Source organism: Halichoerus grypus, chromosome 9 (genome assembly GCF_964656455.1).
Source record: "Halichoerus grypus chromosome 9, mHalGry1.hap1.1, whole genome shotgun sequence".
Classification (NCBI taxonomy): Eukaryota; Metazoa; Chordata; class Mammalia; order Carnivora; family Phocidae; genus Halichoerus; species Halichoerus grypus.
Window position 1 is genome coordinate 90,180,613 of NC_135720.1, and position 25,970 is coordinate 90,206,582.

General features: G+C 41.3%; 1 protein-coding gene across 2 annotated transcripts in view; it reads left to right on the forward strand.

The window, feature by feature from the left end:
• EYS (EGF-like photoreceptor maintenance factor) overlaps window positions 1-25,970 on the forward strand; it is a 1,566,128-nt gene that overhangs the window by 1,493,581 nt on the left and 46,577 nt on the right. For both annotated transcript variants that reach the window (XM_078055169.1, XM_078055170.1), the window contains exons 36-38: window positions 11,394-11,560; window positions 12,649-12,793; window positions 19,599-19,770. In XM_078055169.1, coding sequence (XP_077911295.1) covers window positions 11,394-11,560; window positions 12,649-12,793; window positions 19,599-19,770 — 484 coding nt within the window. The remainder of the gene's footprint in view (window positions 1-11,393; window positions 11,561-12,648; window positions 12,794-19,598; window positions 19,771-25,970) is intronic.

Sequence of the window (25,970 nt, forward strand, 5' to 3'; positions counted from 1 at the left end):
AAATCCCTGGTCCCTGTTACACTAAAACTTGTCATCGATTCAGGGAGTCACAACATACGGACTTAATCAGAGCTACGAAGCCACGCCCGGTGCACACAGCGTCCGTCCCGGGAACATAGACATCGCTGCGTGAAAAGAGGCACGTAACTGATACAGAAGGTGGAATTCAGAAAGTAGAGCGCTTGTCCGAGGAGAACGGTCAGGGAATTTCTTTCCGTTGGCGTGTTTCTCGTTCTGTGCCTCCCATTTCGACCAGTCCTGTACAGAGAGTGCGCCCCCTGGCATACCCGTCCCCACCCTCTCCCAGCCCGCGCCCAGCGAGTCCCCAGCCCGCCGCCGGCTGTGTGAGCAGCCAGCTTACTCGCCCGCGTTCACTCGCCCTTCCCGGCTTCCTCTCGCCTGGAATGCCTGACCCAGTTCTCTTTCCCTTTTCCAGTACTGCCCAAGGGCCTCTGATGAATTGGGGGCTCCTTACAGCTATCGACACAAAGCCTATATACAACTTGCAGTTTATGTCCTGTAATTTGCAGTTTATATCCCACAATAATTATATACTGCTTTGTCATTCACAGTCACGACTTCGAATCATAAGAAGCTACCATATTCATAAATCAAAAACACTAGAATAGTGGCAATTTCGTAATCTTAATCTTGCCCCTTGGCAGAATTCATCTTAAATTCCTTTTAGACAATCCACGCCTTCAATATCTTTTGTATCCCTAGCTGCATCATTCACAGGATTGGTACTGTGTGAGAAATCAGTAATTACATACTTATTGATTCTTTCACTAACTGAAAAACTCTCTGAAGACAGAGACTATCCGGGTTAGCTTGTAATACTGTATATTGAGATCGATGTGGATGGCAGTGAAGAAGGTAGGACCTAAATAAAGGATAGAGGGGGCACATGTGTCTCTCTGTTCATATCATTGAAATATAAGTTAAAATCTCATCATTAACCTATATTATAAAGGTATAATACAGTGATAGAATTTTTCAGAAAAAAAATATATAACTTCCTGCTTATTTGATCTATGTACAAGTGCTCTGTGCACATAGCTTTCTGTCAGTCCCTAGCATGTAGGTCTTCTGTGCTGTGGTAATTAACTATGAAAGGTTACCTCATATTTCATGCCAAATAATTCCTTATTTACTTCAAGCCCTCAGTTATTAACTGTAACAGAAATAAGAGCACATAAATATAGCTTCATGTTTTTCTGGGGGAAAAAATGAATGAATGTCATCTACAGTACAGAAAAAGAAAAATGAAGGGGGGCGTATCACAAAATCCAATCAGTTCAGCCTGTTCTTTATAGAGCCTTGATTCAGATGGGACAGAAGGAAGATGCCTGATGAATGAGAGAGCAGGTTGTAGCCAATTCCTTAATATAACACATCTCCCAATTTCACAGTACTGAGGCATTTTGTAACATAACTGACAGTGTATGCTCATACCCAATATTTTCTCCTATAGAAGAATGTTCATTATTTTCTTCGGTGATCACGTCAGAGTGATTAGAAATTGTGAGAATTTCTTCCTGACAATCTAAAACCAGCAAATCTTAGCTTTTGTGTAATTAAATATCCTGGACTATAGTGTCAAAGTTGTCTAAGTTATTAAATAATTTGAATTCTTAAGACTGTCCAAAAAAAGTTAAACTAATTCACTTTACTGACTTGAGAAATACATGAAAATTGCCACATTTGACCAGTGCTTTGAAACAGAGTTGAAATGACAAAAATATATAGATCCTTGCAAATCCGCCCTTCTTTTTATTTATTTTTTTATTTTTTAAGATTTTATTTATTTATTTAGAAAAAGAGAGAATGCACGTGCCCACAGGGGGAGGAGCAGAGGGAGAGAATCCTCAAGCCAACTCTGCACCGAGCACAGAGCCCAACACAGGGCTTGATCCCACCAACCCGAGATCGTGACCTGAGCCGAAATCAAGAGTCTGACGCTTAAGCGACTGAACCATCCAGGCGCCCTCCTTTTTTTTATTTATTTATATGGAAGGGAATATCCATCTATGCATAGTTCAATGGGCATAACCTTGATCTCATAGAAGAACATCCAGAGGACAAAAAAAAAGAGGAAGGGCCAAGTGGAAATCTGTCACCTACAAGCCCACATTCTTACTCTTTGTTCTACACCTCCAATGAGCACTTTATGGAAATTCAAGTGTACCCACAAACTGGTGCTTACATCCCTTATTTTCATGATCTCATCTCTGACAGCAAACAGCAAGAGAGATCCAGACCTCCCACTTTTTCTAGTCTCAGCTTTTTCTGTTCAAAACATAGAAAAATATGTGCTATATGTTGCCTCAGGAAATGTGGTTTATCAAATTCTCATGTGCTCTGAGCACAGCGTTGCATTTGTTGTTGCTGTCACCTTTCCTTCACCATCTGTCACCCTTCCCTCGCTGCCTCTTCACCAGCACAACTGGAAGTCAGGACATCATCTTGACTTGGCCACAAACAATAGTCGGTTTACATTGCCCACATTTTAATCATTTAATCTCCTGAAGTAGAAACCACATGGTCTCCATTGTACAGAATGGCTACCAAAGAAACATCGTGGAGATGGCTGTGTATGGTTCTGATGCTTTCAAAGCTCTAGAATATCCTTAGTTTAATGGTCATATCTACAGAACAGGAAGCTGAAAGTTTGCCACTATGATTAAAAGCTGTACAGTACAGGGGCACCTGGGTGCTGCAGTTGGTTACGCGTCCGTCTGATTCTTGGTTTCCACTCAAGTCATGATCTCAGGGTCCTGAGATCGAACCCTGTGTGGGGCTCCACGCTCAGCGGGAGAGTCTGCTTCTCTCCCTCTCTCTCTCCATCTGCCCCTCCCCCCACTCACTCTCTCTCTCTCTCTCTCTCTCTAAAATAAATAAATAAATCTTTAAAGAAAAAAAAGAGAGAGAAGCTGTACAGTACAGATCGTAAGATAAACCAAGAGTGTATGCTCCTTAAGAGTTCATTCAAAAGCCTCCAATCATCTTTTTTTTTTTAAGTAGCAATGAGGGGTGTGAACTCACAACTCTGAGATCAAAACCTGAGCTGAGGTCAAGAGTCAGATGCTTAACCAACTGAGCCATCCAGGTGCCCCAAAACCTCCAGTCATCTTAATTTTAGTTTAGCACCCACTAAAGTACATACCATCATTGAATATGGAGTAAAAATGGCTTGAGTGTCTAGAATCCTGTACCACTTAATACGTATTGTTCCAGTAGGTGAGACTTTCATTCTTTTGGGTCTTATTTCTCACACATCAAGCTAGACATAATTTTGCTTTGCATCATGTTAGCTTTGATTTTAATTTCATAAGCTTCTTCCATTATTTTCCTGAAATCACTCACACCTGTCTAACTCTTTACTGATGTCTAATTGAGCTTCCTCTCTAAAAACTGGCTATACCCTCTCATGACCATTTGAACAGTCAGCTAAAGCTTAGTTATGTTTATCTTGGTGTCTCTGTGTCAGCATCAGTGTATTCCAATGTCAAGAATATTTGATTGAAAGGCAGTTTCCTTCTTTCAGAAATCTAAAAGTTTTATAGGCCCTGGAGTAATAGTCAAATATACTCACAAAGTGTCTGTACACAAGGACGGGCTTTTCAGAAGGGAACTCCCACCAGTAATCAGGAGCCATTCACCACGCAGGGTTCAGTGGACCAGAAAGTCACAGCATCATGCTGGTGGCTCCTCTCCCATCTTTTCTTTCACTCAGGACAGGAAAGGAAGAAGGAAGAGGAAAAATCCACTTGTCACTTAGAATTTCTGAATCCATTTGCAAAGATCTTACAAAACACTTTAAGTTATTGCTAGAGACGACCCTATGTTAGTATTATCATCACCATTTTTTCAAAAGATAGAAGAGGAAATGAGCAGCCAGAAGTTCAATGAGCAAAGAGCGCAAGATTAAACTCTCGTGCCTTTGTGATACCTGGGGCGCTGCTTACCTCTGTGGGTTCCAAGTGCATTATCATTTTTAGAGAGGTAAATTAGATTTAATACATGGTAATACTTCACCATATTGGAAGAACAGTTTGAAGAAATAATAACGAATCACATTCACTCTTTCTGTAGTTATAAATCAAAATTTCACACTTCAGAAAGTTTTTCTTTCTATTGGAATTAAAAGATTGTTGGACAGCAGAACAAGAATTATCATGCTTCTGTGACATTATAAGTCTCAATAATAAACTTTAGGCCTGGTGAGTGCTGAAAGACACAGGGATTTTAGGGCACTGTCTCTATACACATTTTAGATTCCCAATGTGCGCCCTCAGAAACAACCAAGGAACAGCCCAAGAATCCAAGAAACAGCCTTCCGACAGTTCTGAATCCTCACCAGGGCACCTGAGAATGAGCTTCTGCCTCTTCCCAGGCCAGTGGTTCTGATTTCTGGGTCTCCTTCTAAGCAGACCAAGTGAGAGCACGTGCACATGCAGCTTTATGATTTACGACAGACAGTGATTGACCAGGATCAGTGAGACAAACAGCAGAACAAGTTCTCCCAGAAATTCTTTCCAGTGCATAGGCCTGGATTAGTTCTTTTATACACGAGTCTTATTCTTCCTTTTAAGGACTTCGTTGATGAATCAATGGTTCCAGCCACTAGCTACTCTTCTCCAGGCGTCCCTTCAAGGTGAAGCTAATGAGACCAACTCTAATTACTGTTCCTGAATTTGCATGGTTTTCTCCTCATAAAAATTCCATTACAGTCACCATATGGTGTGCTGGGATGCTGCCAAGGTCTACCTATTTTCTCTCTTTGTTTTTGTCTCTCTCTTTTTCCTTCAGGTCAAAGTAACCTGTATGATTTCTCCTGAGCTGACTATCTGAAACCTCTGGTACCCTTCCTCCCTCCTTTATAACGGATTTCCCCTTCCTGTCCATACTTGCCAGTTAATCAGAGGCTGTACTGATTCGGTCCGGCCAGGTTGGAGAACTGCTGGTATAAATACTAAAACCCTTAGGCTTAAAAACAAACTACAAGCAAACAAATCCAGTAAAGCTCAACCTCTTTGATCTTTCCTTCCAGAATATCCACGGCAGCATGCTTCACCTTGTTTCCATTTTTTAAAAAAATACCATGCTACATTAGTTTCAGGTATGCAACATTGTGATTCATACGATTCATAGGTTATGCTGTGCCCACAAGTGTAGATGCCGTTGGTCACCATACAACGCTAATACAAAACCATTGACTATATTCCCTCTGCTGGACCTTTCATCCTGGTGACTTATTCATTCCATAACTGCAAGCTTGTACCTCCCACTCCCCTTGACCCATCTTGCCCATCTCCCCATGTACTCCCCTCCAGTAACCACCAGTTTGTTCTCTATATTTAAGGGTCTGTTTTTGCTTCTTTTGTTTGTTTGTCTATTTTGTTTTCTAGATTCCACATACAACTGAAATCACGTAGCATTTGTCTTTCTCTGCCTGACTTTATTCACTGAGCATAATACCATCTAGGTCCATCCATGTTGTTGAAAAATGGCAAGATCTCATTCTTTTTTATGGCTGAGTAGTATTCCATTGTGAATATGTGTGTGTGTGTGTGTGTGTGTGTGTGTGTGTGTATATCACATAATCTGTATCCATTCATCCATCAATGGATGCTTCCATATCTCAGCTATTGTAAATAGTGCTGCAATAAACATGGGGGTACATGTATCTTTTCAAAGTAGTGCTTTCATTTTCTTTGGATAAATACCCACTAGTGGAATTACTGGATCATGTGGTAATTCTATTTTTAATTTTTTAAGGAACCCCCATACTGATTTTCACAGTGGCTGCATCAGTTTGCATTCCTACCCACGGTGCACAAGGGTTCCTTTGTTTCCATTATTTATCATTGTTACCCTGGCCACCATCTCTCCCTTCACTTAGACTGAGTCCTTGCTTCTGTTGCTAAGTCACTGTTCTCTGTCCATTATGAGGCCAGATGCTTTTCTGACCACAGCATCTCATCTTCTTCCCCCATGAGATCTCCTATAAGCAACATTATGAATTATTATAATCCTAAATACAGTTCACCACCACACACCCACTTCAAAGCTCTCTGCATAACAATATTTGTGGAACTGAGTTATGACTCTTCTTTCTAGCCAGTGAGAGACCAAGTTTGTTTTGTTTTGTTTTGTTTTTTTCTGTACATTCTAAAAGGATTTTTATTCACTTCCTAGATCTTGTTATTCTTAACTACTGTTCATCCAAAGTCATCACCTACTGTTTCCTTCCTCCCCCTTTACCACTCGCACAACATAATCTTGCTAAATCTGTCCTTCTTAGGACCAGGTCCTAAGTAATATCCAACAAATATCCCTTGCTTTGTCTGAAAATCTTCTTCCTAAGCCTGGTTTCATTAAGATTCACTGTGGCCTTGTCTTCTGCGTGCCAAGTGAGCTTAGTTCCAGTTCTTTTCATGAAAAAACTCACTATGTCAATCACTAAAAATCTCTATCTTATAGTATAAATGTCAAATATCATCTGTAACTTTGTGAATTGACAAATGTAAAAATAGAAATTGCCCATATAGTTCTCAAAGCTACTCACAGAACAATGTTATAAAGGAACACTTAAATTTGAGGATGCAATTAATGGTGGTTGTTTGAAATACATCATTGTTTATATTATTATGTGCTTTAAGGAAAAAATTTTCACTTCAATAAATTATGGGAAAGTGACATAAGACATATAAATGGACGCTAACAAACCATACCTTCAAGTCACTTCACTTCACCTCCATGGTTGGCCCTCCAAAAAATTTTAGTTAGATCAGAGTAATGCACTGAAGCAATCAGGGCTATAGCTTTAAGAAGAAGAAAAAAGAAAAAAATTCCACAGTTGTCCCTGACCCCAAAGGTTAACTGGGAGCAGATGCATGCTCCAGCATGTGGGCCAGGAATACCTGCTTCCCGGGCTTTGTATTAATGAAGCAGGAGAAGAAAATGAGATACTCAAAGCTAAGGTGAGGCCACAATCAAGGGGAAAAGAAAAAAATAAACATGCATCTATTGGAAACCTACCACGCGCTGGGTTGGCACTGTGCTGACACCTAGACATTAAATATCACTTAATCCTTAGAAAACTCCTAAGAGATCTTATTGTTCCCCTTATTCCTCAGAGAGGAAGCTTCAGGAAGGGTTGGTGGTGGTGGGAGGTGGCACAGCTCCGCCAGCCACAAGCTTTTCTCTCTCTGCTACAGGGACCGCGCTTCCGAGCCCAGGCTGCGGCGTCAGGCCGGCTTCAGATGCAGCCTCTGCCACCAGCACTTCTTTTCTTCCGTGGTCTCGCAACCTTTTATGGTGTCTTTAGTTGCTATTGATGTCAATTTAAGTTAAGAAAAATTAAAATATTAAATTATTAACACTTTTATCATTCATTTTTGTATCATGAAATGCCAGTTTAAAATGCAAATATCAGAGCATTTAACACATATGCAGAGTCACCAAAACTATGCAATTGGTATTTTACAGCTTGTCCCTGTGTGCGTACTTCTTTCTTACCAGAACACTAGAGCTGCTGCACAAAATCAAGTCAACGGTCTTCATTTCACTTCATGATACACCCAGTCAACACTCTCTCCCCTCAGCTTACGGGGGGGTAAAGAAGGACTGAAGAGAAAGGTCTCTATGGACTTCCCTCTCTTTCCCTTTCTGTCCATGTCACCATTTTCAGTGTAAATGATTAGCCAGTGCAGAGAAGTAATGGGAGTAAGACAGGAAAACTAAGGCTCTTTGATCTTTCAAGTTTCGGAGATCACCATTGCCTTTCTGCACTGGAAGCAAGTTTGTGGTTCAAGTGGAAAGCATAGCCTCTCGGTGCGGTCGGCACCACACCTACGCAGTCTTTAGAGGCAACGCACTTACCTTGTACTCAATTTGAGTCTCACCAAACCCCCAGTATTGGGGGGATTCTAGTCACAAACACTACATGTGAATGGGGCGGCAAGAAACAACAAATGTGCATTTGTATATATGTATTGCCTCTGTTCCCGGCCATGCTCCATTGTCCCTCGGACTTCACCTTCAACTTACAGTTCAAAGAATTTCAAAAAGTGACAACAAAGCATGAATTAAACCAAGCGTGAGGCCCTTCTGAACATGAAGCTGTGGGTGACAAATGGGTCATGTGCCCTCGCCCTCCTAGAGTTACTAATACTAGTCAGGCTTCGTAAACAAGCAGATGGGGATGCTGTTAAAATATATATATTTCCAGGCCCTAGCTTCAGAGATTCTCCCACAGGTGCCATAAGGTCAATCTAGAATCTATTTTTGACAAGCTCCCTGAGTGATTGTGGTGGACTCTCAGGTTCACAGAACATCACCCTAGAGCATTTCCAACTCCCTGAAGTAACGTTCACCTTCCAGGCACCAGCTCTGGTAGTCAACTGCTTTCCTTTCTCTTATCTCCTCCATCACTCACCGTCAGGGGTTACCAGTGAGGAAAGGTCCAGAGTGGAAGGTGTCGCAGAGAAAAGGAAAACAACCCTGGTGGACCCGTGGTTTGTCAATAAGAGGCGATCATCTGCTTGACAATTTGATGAGCTCCCTGGCTCTGCTTATCCACACCTGTTGGTGCATCCTTACTTCTATGCTCTGGGACAGGTCTGTAGGCAGGAGTATCCATAAACTGAAGTCAGTCTCTCTCCCCACCCTGCCCTTGCCAAGGCTCCTATCTCCATAACTGACCATCATTCCGTGTGGTTCTTTAAACCAGACTCTTTGGAACCCCTTCAGCTCTTCCCTCTTCCTCAACTCTTCCCTCCAAAGTGATCTGTCCTTTCGGATTTTCCTTCCAAGTCACACACAAATTCCTCCTCTTTTCTGAAACTATCCCCTCTGCCACTGCCTTGATTTATTTGGACCTTAATCTCTTCTCTTGAGTCACTTGAACGACCTTCCAGTGAGATTCCAAATCTGCCTTTCGGTCTTGCCCTCAACTTTGCTATGAGAGTCTTCTAAAATCTAAGACTAGGGGCGCCTGGGTGTCTCAGTCAGTTAAGTGTCCGACTCTTGATTTTGGCTCAGGTCATGACCTCAGGGTTGTGAGATGGAGCCCCACGTCGGGCTCCATGCTGGGCATAGAGCCTGCTTAAGATTCTCTCTCTCTCTCTCTCTCCCTCTGCCCTTCCCCCTTCTCTCTCTCTTTCAAGAGAGTGTCCAGTAAAATATTCAGCTCATTCATTGCTGTATACTAGGCCTTAAAGATCTTTCTGCCATAGACACTAAATGCCAGCCAGGCCCAGCCCCCAGCAGGCCTGTAAGCATTCCATGTCCTCTGCCTCTTATTTCCTCTGCTTCGAGTGGCCCTCTTCAGAACCTCCCCTTTCCTCATCTACCTAGTAACTTCTTATTTGTCACTTTCTGGGTTAGCTCAGAAACCAACTCAGAAATCACCTCCTTTTGAATGTCCTCACTGTCCTTCCCACCCTGTCATGATGACTGCCCCCACTGCTGCTCTTCCTCAGATCCCCAGGGCGCTTGAGACAAACTTCCCATCTCCTCCTAGCCAGGCTGTAGGACCTTGATGATCATGTTTTCTTGGCATGATACAGGCTTTTGATGACTTAAGGAAGGAGGAATAGCAAGAGGACAGAAAGGAGAGAAGGTTATGGCTCAAATAAATTGCTCTCCTACCACCAGTTCCATTGGCAGAATACCATCTCCGTTCCAATAGTCTGAACAATTGAAAAGACAATTCAGATGCCCACTAGAATTCCTTAAAAAAAGATGCCCACTCACAGCCCACAGAAAAGTCTCTTAGAATTCTTTGTTCAGCCCTCTCTCCCTGTGTCTTCTAAAGTCCAACCGCTGCCTGAGAGACTTCAGTCTCTGATGGTTTTTCTCCTTTCTGCTGAACTGCCTTCCTGAATCTGTTTTCTCCTGGGAGTTCTTCCTATTTAAAATTTATACCCAGCTAAGCTGTTGCAACAGTGCAGGGGGAAAGAGATCACCCGAGAGAGAGAGAACGAGATTTCCTATGAGTTCCCAACATATTTAGACAGCGGTATGGTGCTTAACACAGTGACTCTCAACCCTGGCTGCATATCACACTCGCTTAAGGAGCTTCTAAAATAACCCAGCTCGGGGCCCATGGCAGGCCCATTAGAAAAGCACAGGTAGATTCAAGTATCTCTAAATATTTGTCTTCCATTTCCCAGTGCCTTAGGAAGCCCACTTCCCTATGCTATCTAGAAACCCCCAGCCCTGAAGATCTTTCTCTCCTTTACCTTGCTTAGCCTAACAACAGAAGCCAAGGGAACATACAACATCACCCTTAAGAGTGTAGGAGGGGGTGGTTGTACACACTCACAACCAACTTTGTCCACATCCAAGGACTCACTTCTACTTTTTGCCACCTGATGAAGCTTCTTACTTCAATCAGGCCTCATATTCTTCCTCCGAGCAGAGATCCTTGCCTTCGTTTTCTACCCGCAAACCTCAGTATTAAGGTCCACAAACAGACCTTTCAGAAACTGGATGATATATTTGGGTCCCTCCTCCCTGCGGACAGGCCTCTTGTCTCTACTTAACTCAAGAAGCTCTGCCTTGACCTATGCGTGCTCTGCCCACCTGCTGGGAATGACACTGTTGACTATCTCCAATCTTCCTAATGTCACCAGGCATACCACCAGGACCCTCCTCTTGTGTCTGATGCTGGTTCTCTCCCACCCACCTTCCCCCTTTCCCATGGGTCTACATGAGCTATATCCTGAGTGCTCTGGGTCCTGCAATTCACTGTTCTCCATGGGTGGTCCTGAACTAATGGAGGGAGAATGAGAATAGGGAATGCAGAAACAACCCACCTTTAAGTGGTCATGGGAGTATGGTCAAGAGCTTTTGTAATAGAACAATTATAGCATATCCTGAGCAATTACGGAAATAACATTTTTAAAACTTCGACTCATAGAATTCCAAAGCTGAAGTTCGGTTATCTCAATTCTTTTGAATCTCCTGAACTATCAGAGCAGTTCAACTCTATTATAAAGTTCTACATCAAAAACTAATGATGTAATGTATGGTGATTAACATAACATAATAATTAAAAAAATTCTATGTATTATAAAGTGCACACTGAATTTCATTCAGACAAAAGGGAGATTTTAATCCCAACTTTTTAAGTATTGATCATTCCCCTGGGTTGATGAGAATCCTCGTGGCTTCAAAGAAGAACTTTTAGTGTTCACGCAGTTTCTGGGGGTGTGAACAACAATACCCAGAGGCACACATACCTGAGTGCTGATGAGAGGCGGCATGTCTGTTATAGCTTCCTGTATGCTGGTCTGTACCTCAGAACTAGACAATAAAGTGAAGCTGACTAGACTCCTGAATTTTCTCTCAGCAAGCATGCCCCACATGTCTTCTCATTCCAGGGTTGAACGGCGATGACTTCCTGGCCGTGGGTCTGCGCAATGGCAGTGTGGTTTACACTTACAACCTGGGATCGGGCACAGCAAGTCTCAGCAGTGATCCCCTCGATCTGAGCCTTGGCATCCACACGGTCCGTCTGGGGAGGTTCTTCCAGATGGGCTGGCTGAAGGTAAAACGTCGTCCCTTCATCTGTCCCACAGCTCTGCTGAGCATAACCATATATCATGGGATCTGTGCAGTAGAGGCCAGAGGCCACAGGCCCGTGCTGCCTGCCCCGCACAGTTCACAGACTGGTGCCCACAGCTGAAGATGAGAGGCATGCTTGCAATTAGGTGGTGTGGGGATAAGTAAGAGGGATGCCTAATGCAGATAAGGTGCGAGAGAGGGCTCAGGAAATGCTCCCCCCCAAAAAGGTGATGCTTGAGCATAACTGCAAATAAATGGGAGTTCAGAAAAACAACAGTGGCCAGTGTGGACTTAAAGAATGTGAGTAGTTCAGTGTGGCTCTCAGGTAGGGAGGAACAAAACAGGTGGTTAGCTGGTAGACCAGGTCTATATTATCAAAGGACTTAGATGTCGCGCTAAGAAGTTAGATTTTTTTTTTTAAAGATTTTATTTATTTGAGAGAGAGAGAGAAGAGGGCACGAGCAGGGGGCAGAGAGAGGGAAAAGCAGGCTCTCTGCCAAGCAGGGAGCCCGACTCGGGGCTGGATCCCGATTAGGGGTTGGATCCCGACTAGAGGCTCGATCCCGACTCGGGGCTCGATTTCAGGACTCCAGGATCATGACCTGAGCCAAAGGCAGACGCTTAACTGACTGAGCCACCCAGGTGCCCCAAGAAGTTAGATTTTTATCAAGAGCAATGGGGAGCTACTGAGAAATTTTAGAAGGGGGGTTGGTTACCGCAGTCAATTGACTTTTTTTGATAAATGACTCTGGTGGTTGTATTGAGAATGGAAGGGGAGGGGCCAAGGCTACATGGAGGAAGACCAACGGGATGCTAGCTTCTGATCTTTGGAGAACTGTGATTTTGATTGAAATGCAAAACTATGACTGCTATATTAATATATCCATGGTAACAGACACCAGCAGAGAAGCAAAGAATAGAGTGGTGAGGTGTTTTTTATTTTTTCAAAATTCAGGTCTTTGTGAATTTTTCATGCCAAGTTAATGGAAAATAACAAAACAGTATCTTAACAGTTCACCCTGGGGAATTAATTCCTTTTTTAATAGCTTTTGAATTCTTTTCCTTTTAAAGGTAGATGATCATAAAAATAAATCCGTCATCTCCCCGGGAAGACTGGTTGGTCTCAATGTCGTCAGTCAGTTTTATGTAGGCGGCTACAGTGAATATACACCAGATCTCTTACCCACTGGAGCCGATTTTAAAAATGGCTTTCAAGGTAAGGCGTGGTTGGTTTTTACACTCTACCTACCAGTTTCAAATTCTGAGACAAGAAAAAACTTTAAATAATACACTTCTAGTTCCAAAACCAGAATTATGGATTGCTTTCTAATCAGACTTGACCAAAGTTTGATTTTAATAGAAAGCGTTCAATCACTGTTCATTCATCACTTCCTACCTATGTACTACATGTGTAGTATATTTCAATGAAGAAAACAAAGATCCCCTGCACTTGTGAGTGTACATTCCAGTTGCGTAAAGGCAATAAACACTAAATATGATGAAGAAATAAAACTACTATAAGAAAATAGTATAAGCTAACAAATTCTGTAGGGGGGAAAAGGAAAAGTAGAGCATGATATGGGGGGATCAGGGGCATGACTAATTTTTTTTAATATAGGGTGCTTTTTAATATAGGGCAAATAGGGTAAAGCTCATAGAGTCACAGTAAATATTGAAACTCCAGCTAACTTTGGAACCTACTTGATGTACAGGTGAGAGATAGACTGCAGCTAACTGATCCATACCACCAACGCGTGGCCCACAACTTAAGAAGCTTCAGGGGGAACATTATGATTGAGCAAGTGATCGTATTGCCATAGTCTGTCTCTCTGTGTTCAGAAAGGGAAATAGACTCAGACCTTCTCCCATAAAGCTGATTCACAGTAGAGTTGTGAGATAAAGACATGCTTTGAATTGTTATAATAGTGCATTTGGTGAAAATAAGCTTTTTGATGGATCCTAGTCTCAGAATATTTGCTCAAGGAGCTGTTGGTTATAGTGTCCTCAGCCACCCACCCATGACCTGCCTGCTTTCCGGCAGAAGTCAAGGAATAGGGACTGGGATGTGATGCACATCTCTACAGGACAGGAGCCGCCATCGAGAGCCATGTCAGGCACTTGAGTCCTCTGCCTGCCTGGCAGCATCCTTCTCCCCACCTCCACTGACTTCTTTTTAAACACGGATGCAGGAGCCTATGTACGTGAAACATATGAAAGCAACACAGCTACCCAGCGTGATACAAGGTCATCTTCCAGTAAAGTGAGCTCCTTCTGCCACGGCTGTCCAAGAAACTTTTTCCTTGAATATGTAATCAGGGCTGATTCTCAGAAGGGTGCCTTATAGAAGAGTTTAAAGCATATTAAGGCACTGTGCTAAATGTAGTAACTCGACAGTCCTTACAGCAGGAGATAATCTGAAAAGGAGTATAAGGCCAAGACAAATCAATGAGTTTTTAAAAACACTATATTCAAGAAAAGGGGTGGGTAAACTTATGAATATGAAGAAGCACATCTTCCGCTCAGCGAGGTGGAGACCCAGGGCAGGGTCATCAGACCTTGCTGTCTTTTACTCACGGACACGACGCTTACATAAATGCTCCGGGAATAGCATCAAGGGTCAGAGCGTGGACTCCGGAACCCAACACAACCGACGGGGTATGCAGCCCGGCTCTGCCACCTACAAGCCTCAGGACCCCGGCTAGTCACCTCCCTGTGCCTCGCTGTGCCTTACCTATAAAATGGACCAAGAACAGCACTTCTCTTGCCACGCAGTTCTGAAACGGAGGGAGTGGTGAGAGAACACAAGCCTGGCGCCTGGTTTCCAGTGCCCGCTCTGAGTCAGCCATGGCGACGGTGCTGCTGGGGGCGGGGGGCACAGCTCCGCCCGGGCCGCCGCCTCTTTCCCCGCGGCACGTGCGGGCGCTGGGTGGGCGCACCGGCTCTGGAGTCCGGGCGGCTTCAGACTCAGGCGCTGCCACGTAGCCGCTCCCTAACTTGTAGCCTGGCCCTCACGCGCTTTGAGCTCCCATTTTCCTCTTTTCTCCTCAGAGGAGAAAAAGATCCACCTCATAGGGTTCTTCTGAGTGAATCAATTAAATAAAATAATGACAGTAAGGGCTTAGCCCGGAAACCAATACATGATAAACACTCAGTACATGTTTACTATTACCATTCCATCCTGTCGTCGTTGGATTTGATGTTGTCCAATTGATTGAAGGCCAGTGCTTCCTGAGGTTTTCTTGTGTAATTTTCTCCCTTCTATTATGAATTTTCTGTACACCTTGCTAATGAGAACAGAGGCTCTCCTGAGACCTGTCACGTTCTCCGTAAGTGTGTCGGTGAGCTGAGTGCAGCTCGCACACGGTGGGCCCTTCCTCAGACAGAGACGCTAGGATTGCAAGGCAGCTGCCGCGGCGCTCGGGGTAGAAGCCTTGGGCAGGTCTGCTTAGCAACTGCCTCTTAATCCAGTCTCATGGAAGTTCCATGACCTTGAAAGCCCCTAATCTTATCACTTGTCTCTTGAATCCTCCCCTGATGTCTGCCTCTTATCCATTATTAACTCGCATTCACGCTGTTTTGAAAATTTGGGACACTTGTTACCAATGTACTGTAACAACCGGATCACAGCAGGACCACACGCCTCCAAAAGCTGAGCTCTCCGGTCTGTAAAGAAGGATATAGGATAATTTTCTTAAAATGTAGATTTCTGGACCCTATGCTGGAAATACCTCATCAAAATATCTATGATGGAATCTAAAAATTTGCATTGCAATAAGTAAATGAATGAATGAATGAATGAATGAATGAATAAATAAATAAATAAAAATTTGCATTTCGATAAGCCTCCCCAGATTTGGAAGCCACTGTATTAATTAACCATAACAGAACAAATACAGAGTTTCATGAAAAATTTTAATAATTAGACTAAGGCTACCACATTTGTCTTTAGAGTGGTGATTACACATAGTAAAAGATTATATGATTTAGGCTTTCATATTTTTATAAACACTAGTGATAAATGACTCTAATCCAGAAGTTCTCAGTCTAAAATATAAATCCTTACTGTTGATAAAGCCCATTTGTTTTTGTTCTGGAAATGGTTTCTAATGAGCCATTACTTCCCTATAACCTTTAATACTTATGAAGATCTTGAGGTTTAAATAACCCTTATCCAGAGTAATCGAAACACCAGGCAGAGAAGGCCTTACTCTCTCACCTGCCGTAAGAAGAATTCTGTCCTCCTCTACAAAGTTACATCTATTCCAAAGCTGCAATGTTCCCAGCTTGAGGTTCCTGGATGGGATTCAGTGTGTCCTTAAGTCTCCTGAAACCACACTTATAACTGCCTGTGCCCTTGTGCATTTTTATGGGAAGAAGGTCCGTCCCTTTCATCAATGTTCTAAGATCTGTTGCTTTCACTGACAGACCTATTTAGTCCTGATGTAGAATTAAAAGTTACTTTTGGTCAGTGTGAACATGGGGAAATCTGTCCCGTCTATCTATTATTCTAGTGTTACAGCAGCTCAGGTTCATTGATGCCGGGATTACTAAATATTTATTACTCAACTGAATATCAGAGTGAACATGAAATAGATTCAGATTCATTAACAACACTGTAAAGAACATGTTATTCCAACTAAAAGGACCCTGCTCTGTCAGTACGGTCAGTTTCTTGCTAGTTCTGCTTTTTCTCTCTCTCTTTTTAATTGCATGGTACTTTTCAAACCAGAACACATGGCGGGGAGGGGGAGAAAGGATTTATTGCAACAAGTTAAATATTATTTTACTGTCCAAAAAATGCTATCACTTATGTGGAACCTAGCCAGTCTTACTTCCCAATATACACATGGCTGATGGCTTCCAAGTCTTTATCATAACCACTTTACCATTTGCAGGAAGTATGTATTGAATACCTGGTGCATGGTGCTATACTTTTTTTTTAAGAATTTATTTATTTATTTGAGAGATTGAGCATGAGCAGGGGGAGGAGCAGAGGCAGAGGGAGAAGCAGACTTCCTGCTGAGCAGGGAGCCTGATATGATCAGGCTCCATCCCAGAAGCCCAGGATCATGACCTCAGCCGAAGGCAGACACTTAACTGACTGAGCCACCCAGGTGCCCCTGCATGGTGTTATACTAAGCAGATTATACTTTGCTGTATTAGTAAGACTGAAAATATACAATATATATATATCTACATATGGCTTCCACTGTAATTGCCTGTAAACTGCATATGTTGACTGACATGAAGCATCTCTCTGTAAAATAAACACATCTAACTATTTGTATTAGCCAAATGTTTCTCTAAATATAACATTGCCATGTTTTTAGCCAAAAATATATTTCAGCAATTCCTCATAACAAAAGCATTTCATTTATCTATATAAAGCAGAAGTGGTTTTAAATGAAACATTTCAGAATTTAATATTTGTTATAGTCATTTACAAGTTTTTTTCAGTGCATGATTATAAAAACTACAAACATCTCAATTTTTGCTAAAAAGAAAAAAATTTATAAAGGTGGTAAAGGGCTTGAGACACTGAGGTAGACAAGGTAGAATATGAGACCTACTAGCTGCCAGGGATTATACTGGCCAGTTTATGTATATTAGCCTATTCCTCTTAATTCATAGAATAGTTATTCTTGTCCCCATTTTAAAAGAGCAAAGATTGGCACTCAGGTTTGGATCATCTACCCATTATGTGGCAGAAATTACAATTGGACCCAGACCCACCTGACTCCGTCCTGTACTTACACTTTTGCTCTCTGCTGAGAGCATTTCACTCTGCAAAAAGCATGGGAAACCCTGCTTTGTTAATTAAGTTACCTGGTTATTCTGTATAAAGCTGATAGCATTCATTAATTTCTTCATCTTGTGCAGTGCTTTTTTTGTGCAACAGTAGATGGCAGGACTTGGAGAAATAACAAAGGTTAAATCTGAGGAAGGACGATCACGGTTCTCTCACAATAAGAAAATAGCAGTGCCTGCTGAGAGTGGTGCTTGTCAGCGAAAAGGCCAGTGAAAATTAAGCTGGAAAGTAAAGTCTTGGCCTTTCAAAACTGAACCCATCTTTTTCACCATGAGGAATTATTCTGTGCTTTCAACTCCTGAAAGTTTCGAAAATAAAATCCAGTCTAGCCTTTATTTCCTCATTTTAAAGACACTATTTATAGCCGATAACCATATCGATTTAAAAGTACTTTAAAAACAAACTGTAAGTGCTGAAGGAGAGGAGTAAAATTATACCACATTTCAGGATCCCAAACAGTTCCATATAAAGTCTTTGTTGAACTGCCCTTTTTGTTTGTATTTTCCTAATCTTAGGGTGTTAAAGATCTTTCTTTTCCCAGCCCTGCTGAATACAATTGACAAATAAAATAGTATATATTTAAGGTGTAGAAGGTGATGATTTGGACTACACATACATTGTGAAAAGAGTACCACGGTCAAGTTAACACATTCATCATCTAACATGGTTACCTTGTATCTATGTGTGGTAAGAACACTTACAATTTACTTTCTCAGCAAATTTCAGGTATATAATACAGTATTATTAACTATAGGCACATGCTTTGTATTGGATCCCCAGAACTTATTCATCTTATAAGTGAAAGTTTATACCATTTGACTAACATCTCCCCCATTTCTCCCACTCCTAGCCCCTGGCAACCATCATTCCACTCTGCTTCTATGAGTTAGACTTTTTTAGATTCCATATATCAGTAAGATCGTACAGTGTATACCTGGGAAAGACCTTTCTAAGGATATATGCAGAGACAAATCCTTGAGGGGAAAAAAGAGAAATGTGACAACATAAAAATTATAAACTTCCCTACATAAAAAAATAAAAGCTTCACCATAAGCAAAATTAGATGGCAAATAATAAACTGAAAAAAGTATTAACAATATATGGCAAACAACTAATACACTCATTATGTAAGCAGGTCTTCCGAATTAATGTTTAAAGTGATGAATAGAGAAAAAATTATATAATAAACAAATGAAAAGTAAGAAATACAAATGGCTAATACATTTATTAAAAGGTTTTCAACCCCAATTAAAAATAGCAAAAGAAAATTTTATTCTTCGTTTCATTTTAAAATGAAGCATAATAATCTCTTGCATGTGGTGATCATGAAGAAGCAGGTGTTCCAGTAGTGAGTGGGGGAGATAAAATTGTGCAAAATATCTGCGACACTGGGACACCCTTCAAAGCATCCATATCTTTTGCCCTAGTAGTGTTACTGCTAGAAAATAATACTAAGAAAATAATTAGCAAATACACAAGGATATCCATATGATGTTAATCATAGCATTATTTTTAATAGCAAAAAAGTAGAAATGAGTCAGTTGCCCAATAATTGAAAATTAATTAGATATATAAAAGAACAGTATGCTATCATTTAAAAAGTTAATGCTATGAAAAAAGAGTTAATGGTATTTATGATATACAAATGCTTGTAATACTAGATATTACGTATTTTAACGCAGGATTCTATTTTTGTTTAAAAGAAAATAGAGCTAAGCATAGAAAAACTGCTGTGTTTGTATGCTAATAATTAGTGGTATATAATTCATACCAAAATGTTAATAATTGTCTTTTCTAGGGGTGCCTGGGTGGCTCAGTCTGTTGAGCAGCCGACTCTTGGTTTTGGCTTAGGTCATGATCTCAGGGTCCTGGGATCGAGCCCCACATCAGGCTTCCCACTCAATGTGGAGTCTGCTTGAGATTCTTTCCCTCTGCCCCACCCTTGCTCATCACTCTCTCTCTCTCTCAAATAAATAAATAAATCTTTAAAAAATATAATTGTCTTTTCTACAGTGTTGATACTGTAGATAATTTTTTTAATTTTTCTCTCTGTGCTTCTCTGTTTTTACATTTTTATAGTCTTTTCTTAAAAATTCACATGTATTACTTTATGTTGAAAAAATGCTGCTTTAAAAAATGAAAAATAATTATCTTCTTGTTTTGTCTGTTTCTTCTAGTTTTTTAATATGAAGTGTTTTTGCCTTTCTCCAAGGTTGCATTTTCACTATGCAAGTTCGCACTAAGAAGGGCCATTTCAGAGGCCTGGGAAACCCTGAGGGCCACCCGAATGCTGGGCGCAGCGTTGGCCAGTGCGATGCTTCTCCCTGCAGTTTAATGAAATGTGCCAATGGTGGGACATGCATAGAGGGTGGATCCGCTGTTTAGTAAGTATGACATTATTCAGAAAGAAACTAGCAGGTTATTTGCATGCTAAGCAGTACTCCACTCACACAAACAAGAAACAGAGACCGATGCTCACATTTAAAATGTTTTTATGTGGACTTCCTAGGTGACTGGGCCACAGATAAAAGCAACTGGAAAGGGTCAGTGCAACATTTATGCTATCTTCTCAATTCTTTTAAACAATGGAAATGAGTCACTACATCTCATTCTAGACACCATGGAAAAGAATCTTAAATTCATAGCATTGAGAGTGTTGCCAGAAATGTTAATCATACAAGGATTTGCCTACTGGGATTTGCTTTCATATTTAGGCTTGAGCTCCATCAGAAGGGGTCCTTGCGAGGTGGACCCTAGCAAAGCTGTGTGATTTGACTTCCGAATTACTTCAGTATGAAACAAAACATGGACCTGTTGAATGGGAACAACAAAGGAATGTTGTCTTGTAAAGAACTTTTGTTGAGCATCTCTTCTGTGCATAAGTAGTCTTAGAGGGTGCTCTGGGAATATGCCAAAGAAGGAGGAAGTAAACACTCCGTCCTTCCATTTCTTCCACTCTAGCTATTCAATTCAGTTCCTTACATCCTAGCTATTCTCTACATGTATGAGACAGCCACAAAAGTGATCGGTCCACGTTGTCCCACAGGGCATGTCAGAAGGCACAATGCACTTCACCACTCGTGCTAGCTCCCTGCAGAGCAATTCATGAAGTAGGAAGTTCTTATACCCTGCAAGACAAGGGTAGAAGAGCACCCAGTTTAATAAGGCCTGAGTGAGTCCCTTACCTCCCCTGAACAGTTCCCCTCCACCTCCTCACCGGAAAATAATCAAAAGCAAAGGGCAAATTTCAAACACCTGCTAATTCCAATGCACTGGGTTGGTGAGGAAAGGCTTCTTGTTGGGGGGTGGAGGTGATAAGAGAGGAGATTGTCATTAGATCTTCCTATTTCTTACCCAAAACTCTCCAGGGACTTCTTAGGACATGTAGAATAATATCTAAACCCTCCACCATAACCAATAAGGCCCTACATGATCTGGCCCCTGCAGCCTCTTGGATCTTCTCTCTTAATCCTTTCTCCATGTGCTCAAGTCCAGTTAGCCTACTCCTGTCCTTTGAACACACCCAGCTCATTTCTGCTTCTAGACCTGTACACTGTGTCTTCCAGCGGGGGGCACCCTTGCCATCAGTGTCTGTTTGGCTGCCTCCCTCTTATCACCTCCTCAGGAAGGTGCTCCCTTAGATCAACCCAAAACTATCCCTCCCTCTACTCATTCTCTATCACATCATCATATTTTACTTTCTCCATAAATATTATTCTCTAATTGTATTTATTTGTTTGCTTGTTTATGTTAGTTATTATTTTCCCTTGACGATGGGCCTGATCTCTCATTCTACCATTGTCTCCTTCACACCTTGAAGAGTTGCCCAGCATGGAATAGGCATTCATTAATTATTTGTTCAGTTAATGAACCAATGAGTAGCTATTCAATGAAAAAGTAGAAGGAATCTCTATTCCAAAGGTTCTAAGCATAAGTGCAAATGTAAGGACAAGCAAGGTGACCCCATGATGATCATGAGAATGAAGCCAAACTGACTAAACAGAATATTGTAATCGATTAGCTATGAGAAATGGGATAGATGAAGTATAGAAGGATGAGACATTGACATGACAGATAACAGATTTGATTGTCCTCAAGAATGAGACATAAGCAGTTTTCTGAGCAGGAAAAAGCCATGGTAAAGACAATCCTGTCGACATCCCTTTGCAGCATGGATATATTGGGGAATCACCAGGAGACAGTTTTGGAAAATCTAAGCACATTATGAAGGGCCTGGTTTTAAGAAATAGCCATAAAAAAGGAAAGAATTAATTTAGAAGATATTACAGAGAAATATTCATGGTATATTATGACCTATTGATTATGATGGTGGGAGGAATGTCAGTGGGAGTCAAATCTAAATTAATCCAAAACAAGTACAAAAAGGCTTGATGTGTTCTGGGATGTCCAAGACATCTAATGTGCTAATCAGTAAGTTAAAAGAGCTAGCTGAATTTTATGGAAACTTGTGAAGAAAAAATGTGTAATGTGCTCAAGCCCATGGAATTACTAAGGACGAAACCTGAGGCTTGGGATGCCACCATCATAAAGAAATATATGTTTGAATTAGCTTAACCATTATGATTTTATTGCTACTTCTTTACAATTTTTAATGAAACCTTTAGGTTTGCTTTACAACTTATGCATTCTAACTTGCTCTATAACCAAGCTTAATTATTCAAAAGATCAAATTTACCTCACTTTATCTAAAGAAATGTGGTCATTCTTCAAGTCACCTATGAGGTGTTTTTGTTATCTTTTAATGCGGTAATAAATAAACTGATAGTAATAAAGAATGCAGTAATAAAGCATGGGAAGTGACATTAAGAAAGCGGAAGAAATTGAAGGCCCAGGTAGGAAATTCACTCCACCTCGTCATTCTTCTGTATGGAATAAAGGGCCTAACTGTTTCCATTTAAAAGCCACAAGTGTTTACCTTGGAAAATATAGTGTCAAGTGTAGAGAGACACTTCAAACTCTTTGCAGATTATTTTGATTAATATAGATAATTGTCTTGATTTGTGGTAATAGAAGTAATACCACACAATTGCACAGCAGTGTGTGGCTAATGGAGCGTTTTTTGCATACACTATTTCCATTGCTCCTAATCACACACCTTCCTAAATTAGTCAAGGCAGATACGCTAGTCCCAACTTAATGGATGGGGAACCAAGCCTCAGAGATTGCAAGTGAATCAGGAGGATAAACCAGCACCTTAAAAGTAGTATAGCAGGCCCCAAAATCAAATCTTCTAGTTCCTGGATCAAAACTCTCTTCAGAACCTAAATAACGAGAAATGAATTTAAAAGCAGCTAATAATATAGATAAGGTAACAAAAGGGTTAAGTGTCTCTTTAACTGCAGGATGTAATCTGTTCATTTATTCTTAATTTTTTTTTAATGAAGTTGTCTTCAGTTGACATTTGATATTTTCTCCAAATTGGAAGTAACTTGCCTCATAACACAGGCCCTGGGGGTTTCATCAATTCCTGTGTGGGTGGAAAGCTCTTTCTCATGGTCTAACATGAGAGCCTTGACTTGAATAACAAATAAACTTGATTAATCATGTACGATGAGAATGACACCTCTGACAAGTTCCTTTATAGGATTCTAAAATCTTTCTTATCAAAATTGGGACCAATGTTTGGGATCTTCTTATTAAAATAACAAAATATTCACCATATTAACTACATGTGAAGCACTGCTATACCGTCAGAAGTAGGTCTTGTGAGTATTATATATAATGACTTATTAAAAGTACAGCTCCCTGAATTTAAAAGAGGTAAATTTTATGGTATGTAAATTATAGCTCAATAAAGCTGTTTAAAAGTACTAAGGTTCCCGTTCACGGACATTCAGCTCTAGTAGCAGGAGTTCACGGAGAATTTTACTCCTTTTGGTAAGTTTTGTAATTCTGCTCTAATCTCAATAATAAGAATCCTTTTTTAAAAGAAGATGTTTCCTTTGTAATATACTTTTTAATGGTGTTTAAGACGTTTTCCTCTATGCCAGGCTTTTAACTTTACATGGCTCCACGCTTTTGTTTTTTACCTGAAGCAGGATAATATTAAATTGAATTTCTAGGTAACAGTATAGACAGATCAAAGCTAAAGTTTGGTCTTTTTCTGAAAAATAACTAAGACACATAATAAAATATTTTTTAAATGCTCAGGAGGCAAGTCCCAGCCCAGAAGCATAAATTTCACAGTGTTTGGAACAAATTTTAAATGCAAAATCTCAAAGCTGGTCAGAATGTCTTACCAATGCATAGCTGGATGGTATAAATTTTCTTAAGAAGAACTCAAAATGCTCCCTTTGGTTCCCTGCCTCACAGCTGGGAGTAGGAGGCCCTGTGGATACATAAGGGGAAGTCTTGTGCCAAGTAAGGTGGGAGGTCAGGCTTGATAAGGCGGGGACTCAGGGCTCTGCAAGGCCTGCTTTCCTGCTCCAAGTATGTCAGCATGCACAGATCCAGCTGGGTCCTAATGCAGCTTCTCAGATGAGGGTATAATAAGACAGAGTTCATGTAAGGCCTTCATGCTCCTGGGATGCACTCTGATGTAGCAGAGAACCAGCAAGCTACTTCTGTTGTTAGTCAGCAGCCAAGGCTAAAAGAAGAGATTTGTTTAGTTGTAACTTCTCCATATATGTACATGTGCTTTGTGCAACAGGTTTTTAAGCAGATTTTACTTCATTTAATTTGCATTTTGCTTGACCTTTGTTAAAAACAAGACAACAGGCCCAAAATGGAGTTGCTTATGCTCAGCCCTACATCACCAAACCGAGACTTAATTATAGTTTAGGCTGTCCCAGAAGTGGAATCTGAAACCAGTCGGTCAGGAATCGCCTGATCAGCACGACTTAGATAATCTGCCTGATAGGCCCCTGTCATCCCCTAAAGGAAAGTGACCTTGCCATAACCAGTCTGCTTTTTTGCCAGTATAACTTCCTTGTTCCCACTCCCTTCTGCCGGTAAAAGTCTTTCATTTGCTACAGCTCCTCAGAGCTCCTTCCTATCTGCTAGATTGGAGGCTGCCGGTTCAAATCAATCTTTGCTCAAATGAACTCAAAATGTTTAATACGCCTCAGTTTCTTTTAACACCTTAAAGTCATATTCTGACGATGACTGAGGGTGATATGAGGCGTGTTCCTTTAAGAAAAGCACAGGGTAGGAAAACCGAAACTTACAAAAACAAGCTAAATGTAAGAGTGAGCTGCACAGACGGTAAGTACATAGGCGTTCAGAGAGAATGTGGCTGTAAGAGGTGAAAGGCACCTGAGATTTACACTAGGTTCATAAATGAGGCTTATTTATAACATAAATCCATCTGTGAGCACAGAATCTCACTGCCCCTGGGTTTCCTGATTATTTTTTGGCTCACAGATGTCTGAGAATCAGGTGAAATCTAAAAATCCTTTCCTCTGAAAAATAAACATGTTTAGGACACAAAAACTTGCATAAAATTTTGGAGTTTCCCAAACTCTATAGTGCCCAATCGTAGACCCTCTAGGGTCCCCCAAACTCTCCAAGTTAAGAATTCTTTGCCCGTTTTGTCCTCTGACTTCACCCAGCAGTGTTAAGTGCAGTCTACTGGTGCCCCTGTGCTGGATGTGCCATCGTTTGCCAACTAATACCCTGCTCCCTAAACTTCTCTCCCTCTGAGCCTTGCTAAAAATTCTCCCCGTCTCTTTCCTGCTCAAAATGTTCCTTAGTCTTTCATTGCCAGCGCAGCAAAACGTGAGTTCTTTCTTCTGTTCAAGGTGTGACAGGGCCTGCTGTCGCCCTGTCTGCTCCCTGCTGTACTTTTCTCCTTGCTCAGTATTCCAAAGAATTGTAGCGCTCTCTCCAGCCCCTCAGGAAACACCCCCTCTGCGAGCAACCAGTGGGTGCCATCAGCTGGGTAACGCGCACTGCCGCCCATTTGGTTTTCTTCCTTCCCCTCACTTTGCTCTTCTCTCACTCCTCCTTGCTAGGCAGAGTACCCCTTCGTTTCCGTGGAACTGCTTTTATTTATTTATTTATTTTTTAAGATTTTATTTATTTGAGAGAGAGAGCATGAGAGGGGGGAAGGTCAGAGGGAGAAACAGACTCCCTGCCGCGCAGGAAGCCCGATGTGGGACTCGATCCCGGGACTCCAGGATCATGACCTGAGCCGAAGGCAGACGCTTAACCAACTGAGCCACCCAAGCGCCCCCGTGAAAGTGCTTTTAGACTGTTTTCTAGGGATTCCAAGTTAAGGCTAATACTTTTTCTTACCTTTAAGATTAAGAAAAAGTTCAAAAAATTGTCTAATCTAGCGGTGAGGCTGTAGAGAAAGAGACGCTGGGGTTACCAGAGCAAACTCTCTTTGTTTGGACACAAGATGTGCGTCACTGTGTATCTGATTGGTAAAGCTAGAGAACATTTACCCAACAGAGGACATGGCTATAAAAGTCTGTATGTGTTGCTGTGTCGCTGTGGAGTGATCCTCAGGATGTAGTAAGTGAAAAAAGTGGGGTAAAGAAGCATGCAAGAAAAGGGAAAGATAGATATAGATAAATAGATATCAATACATACATATAGATATGTGTATTACATATACACA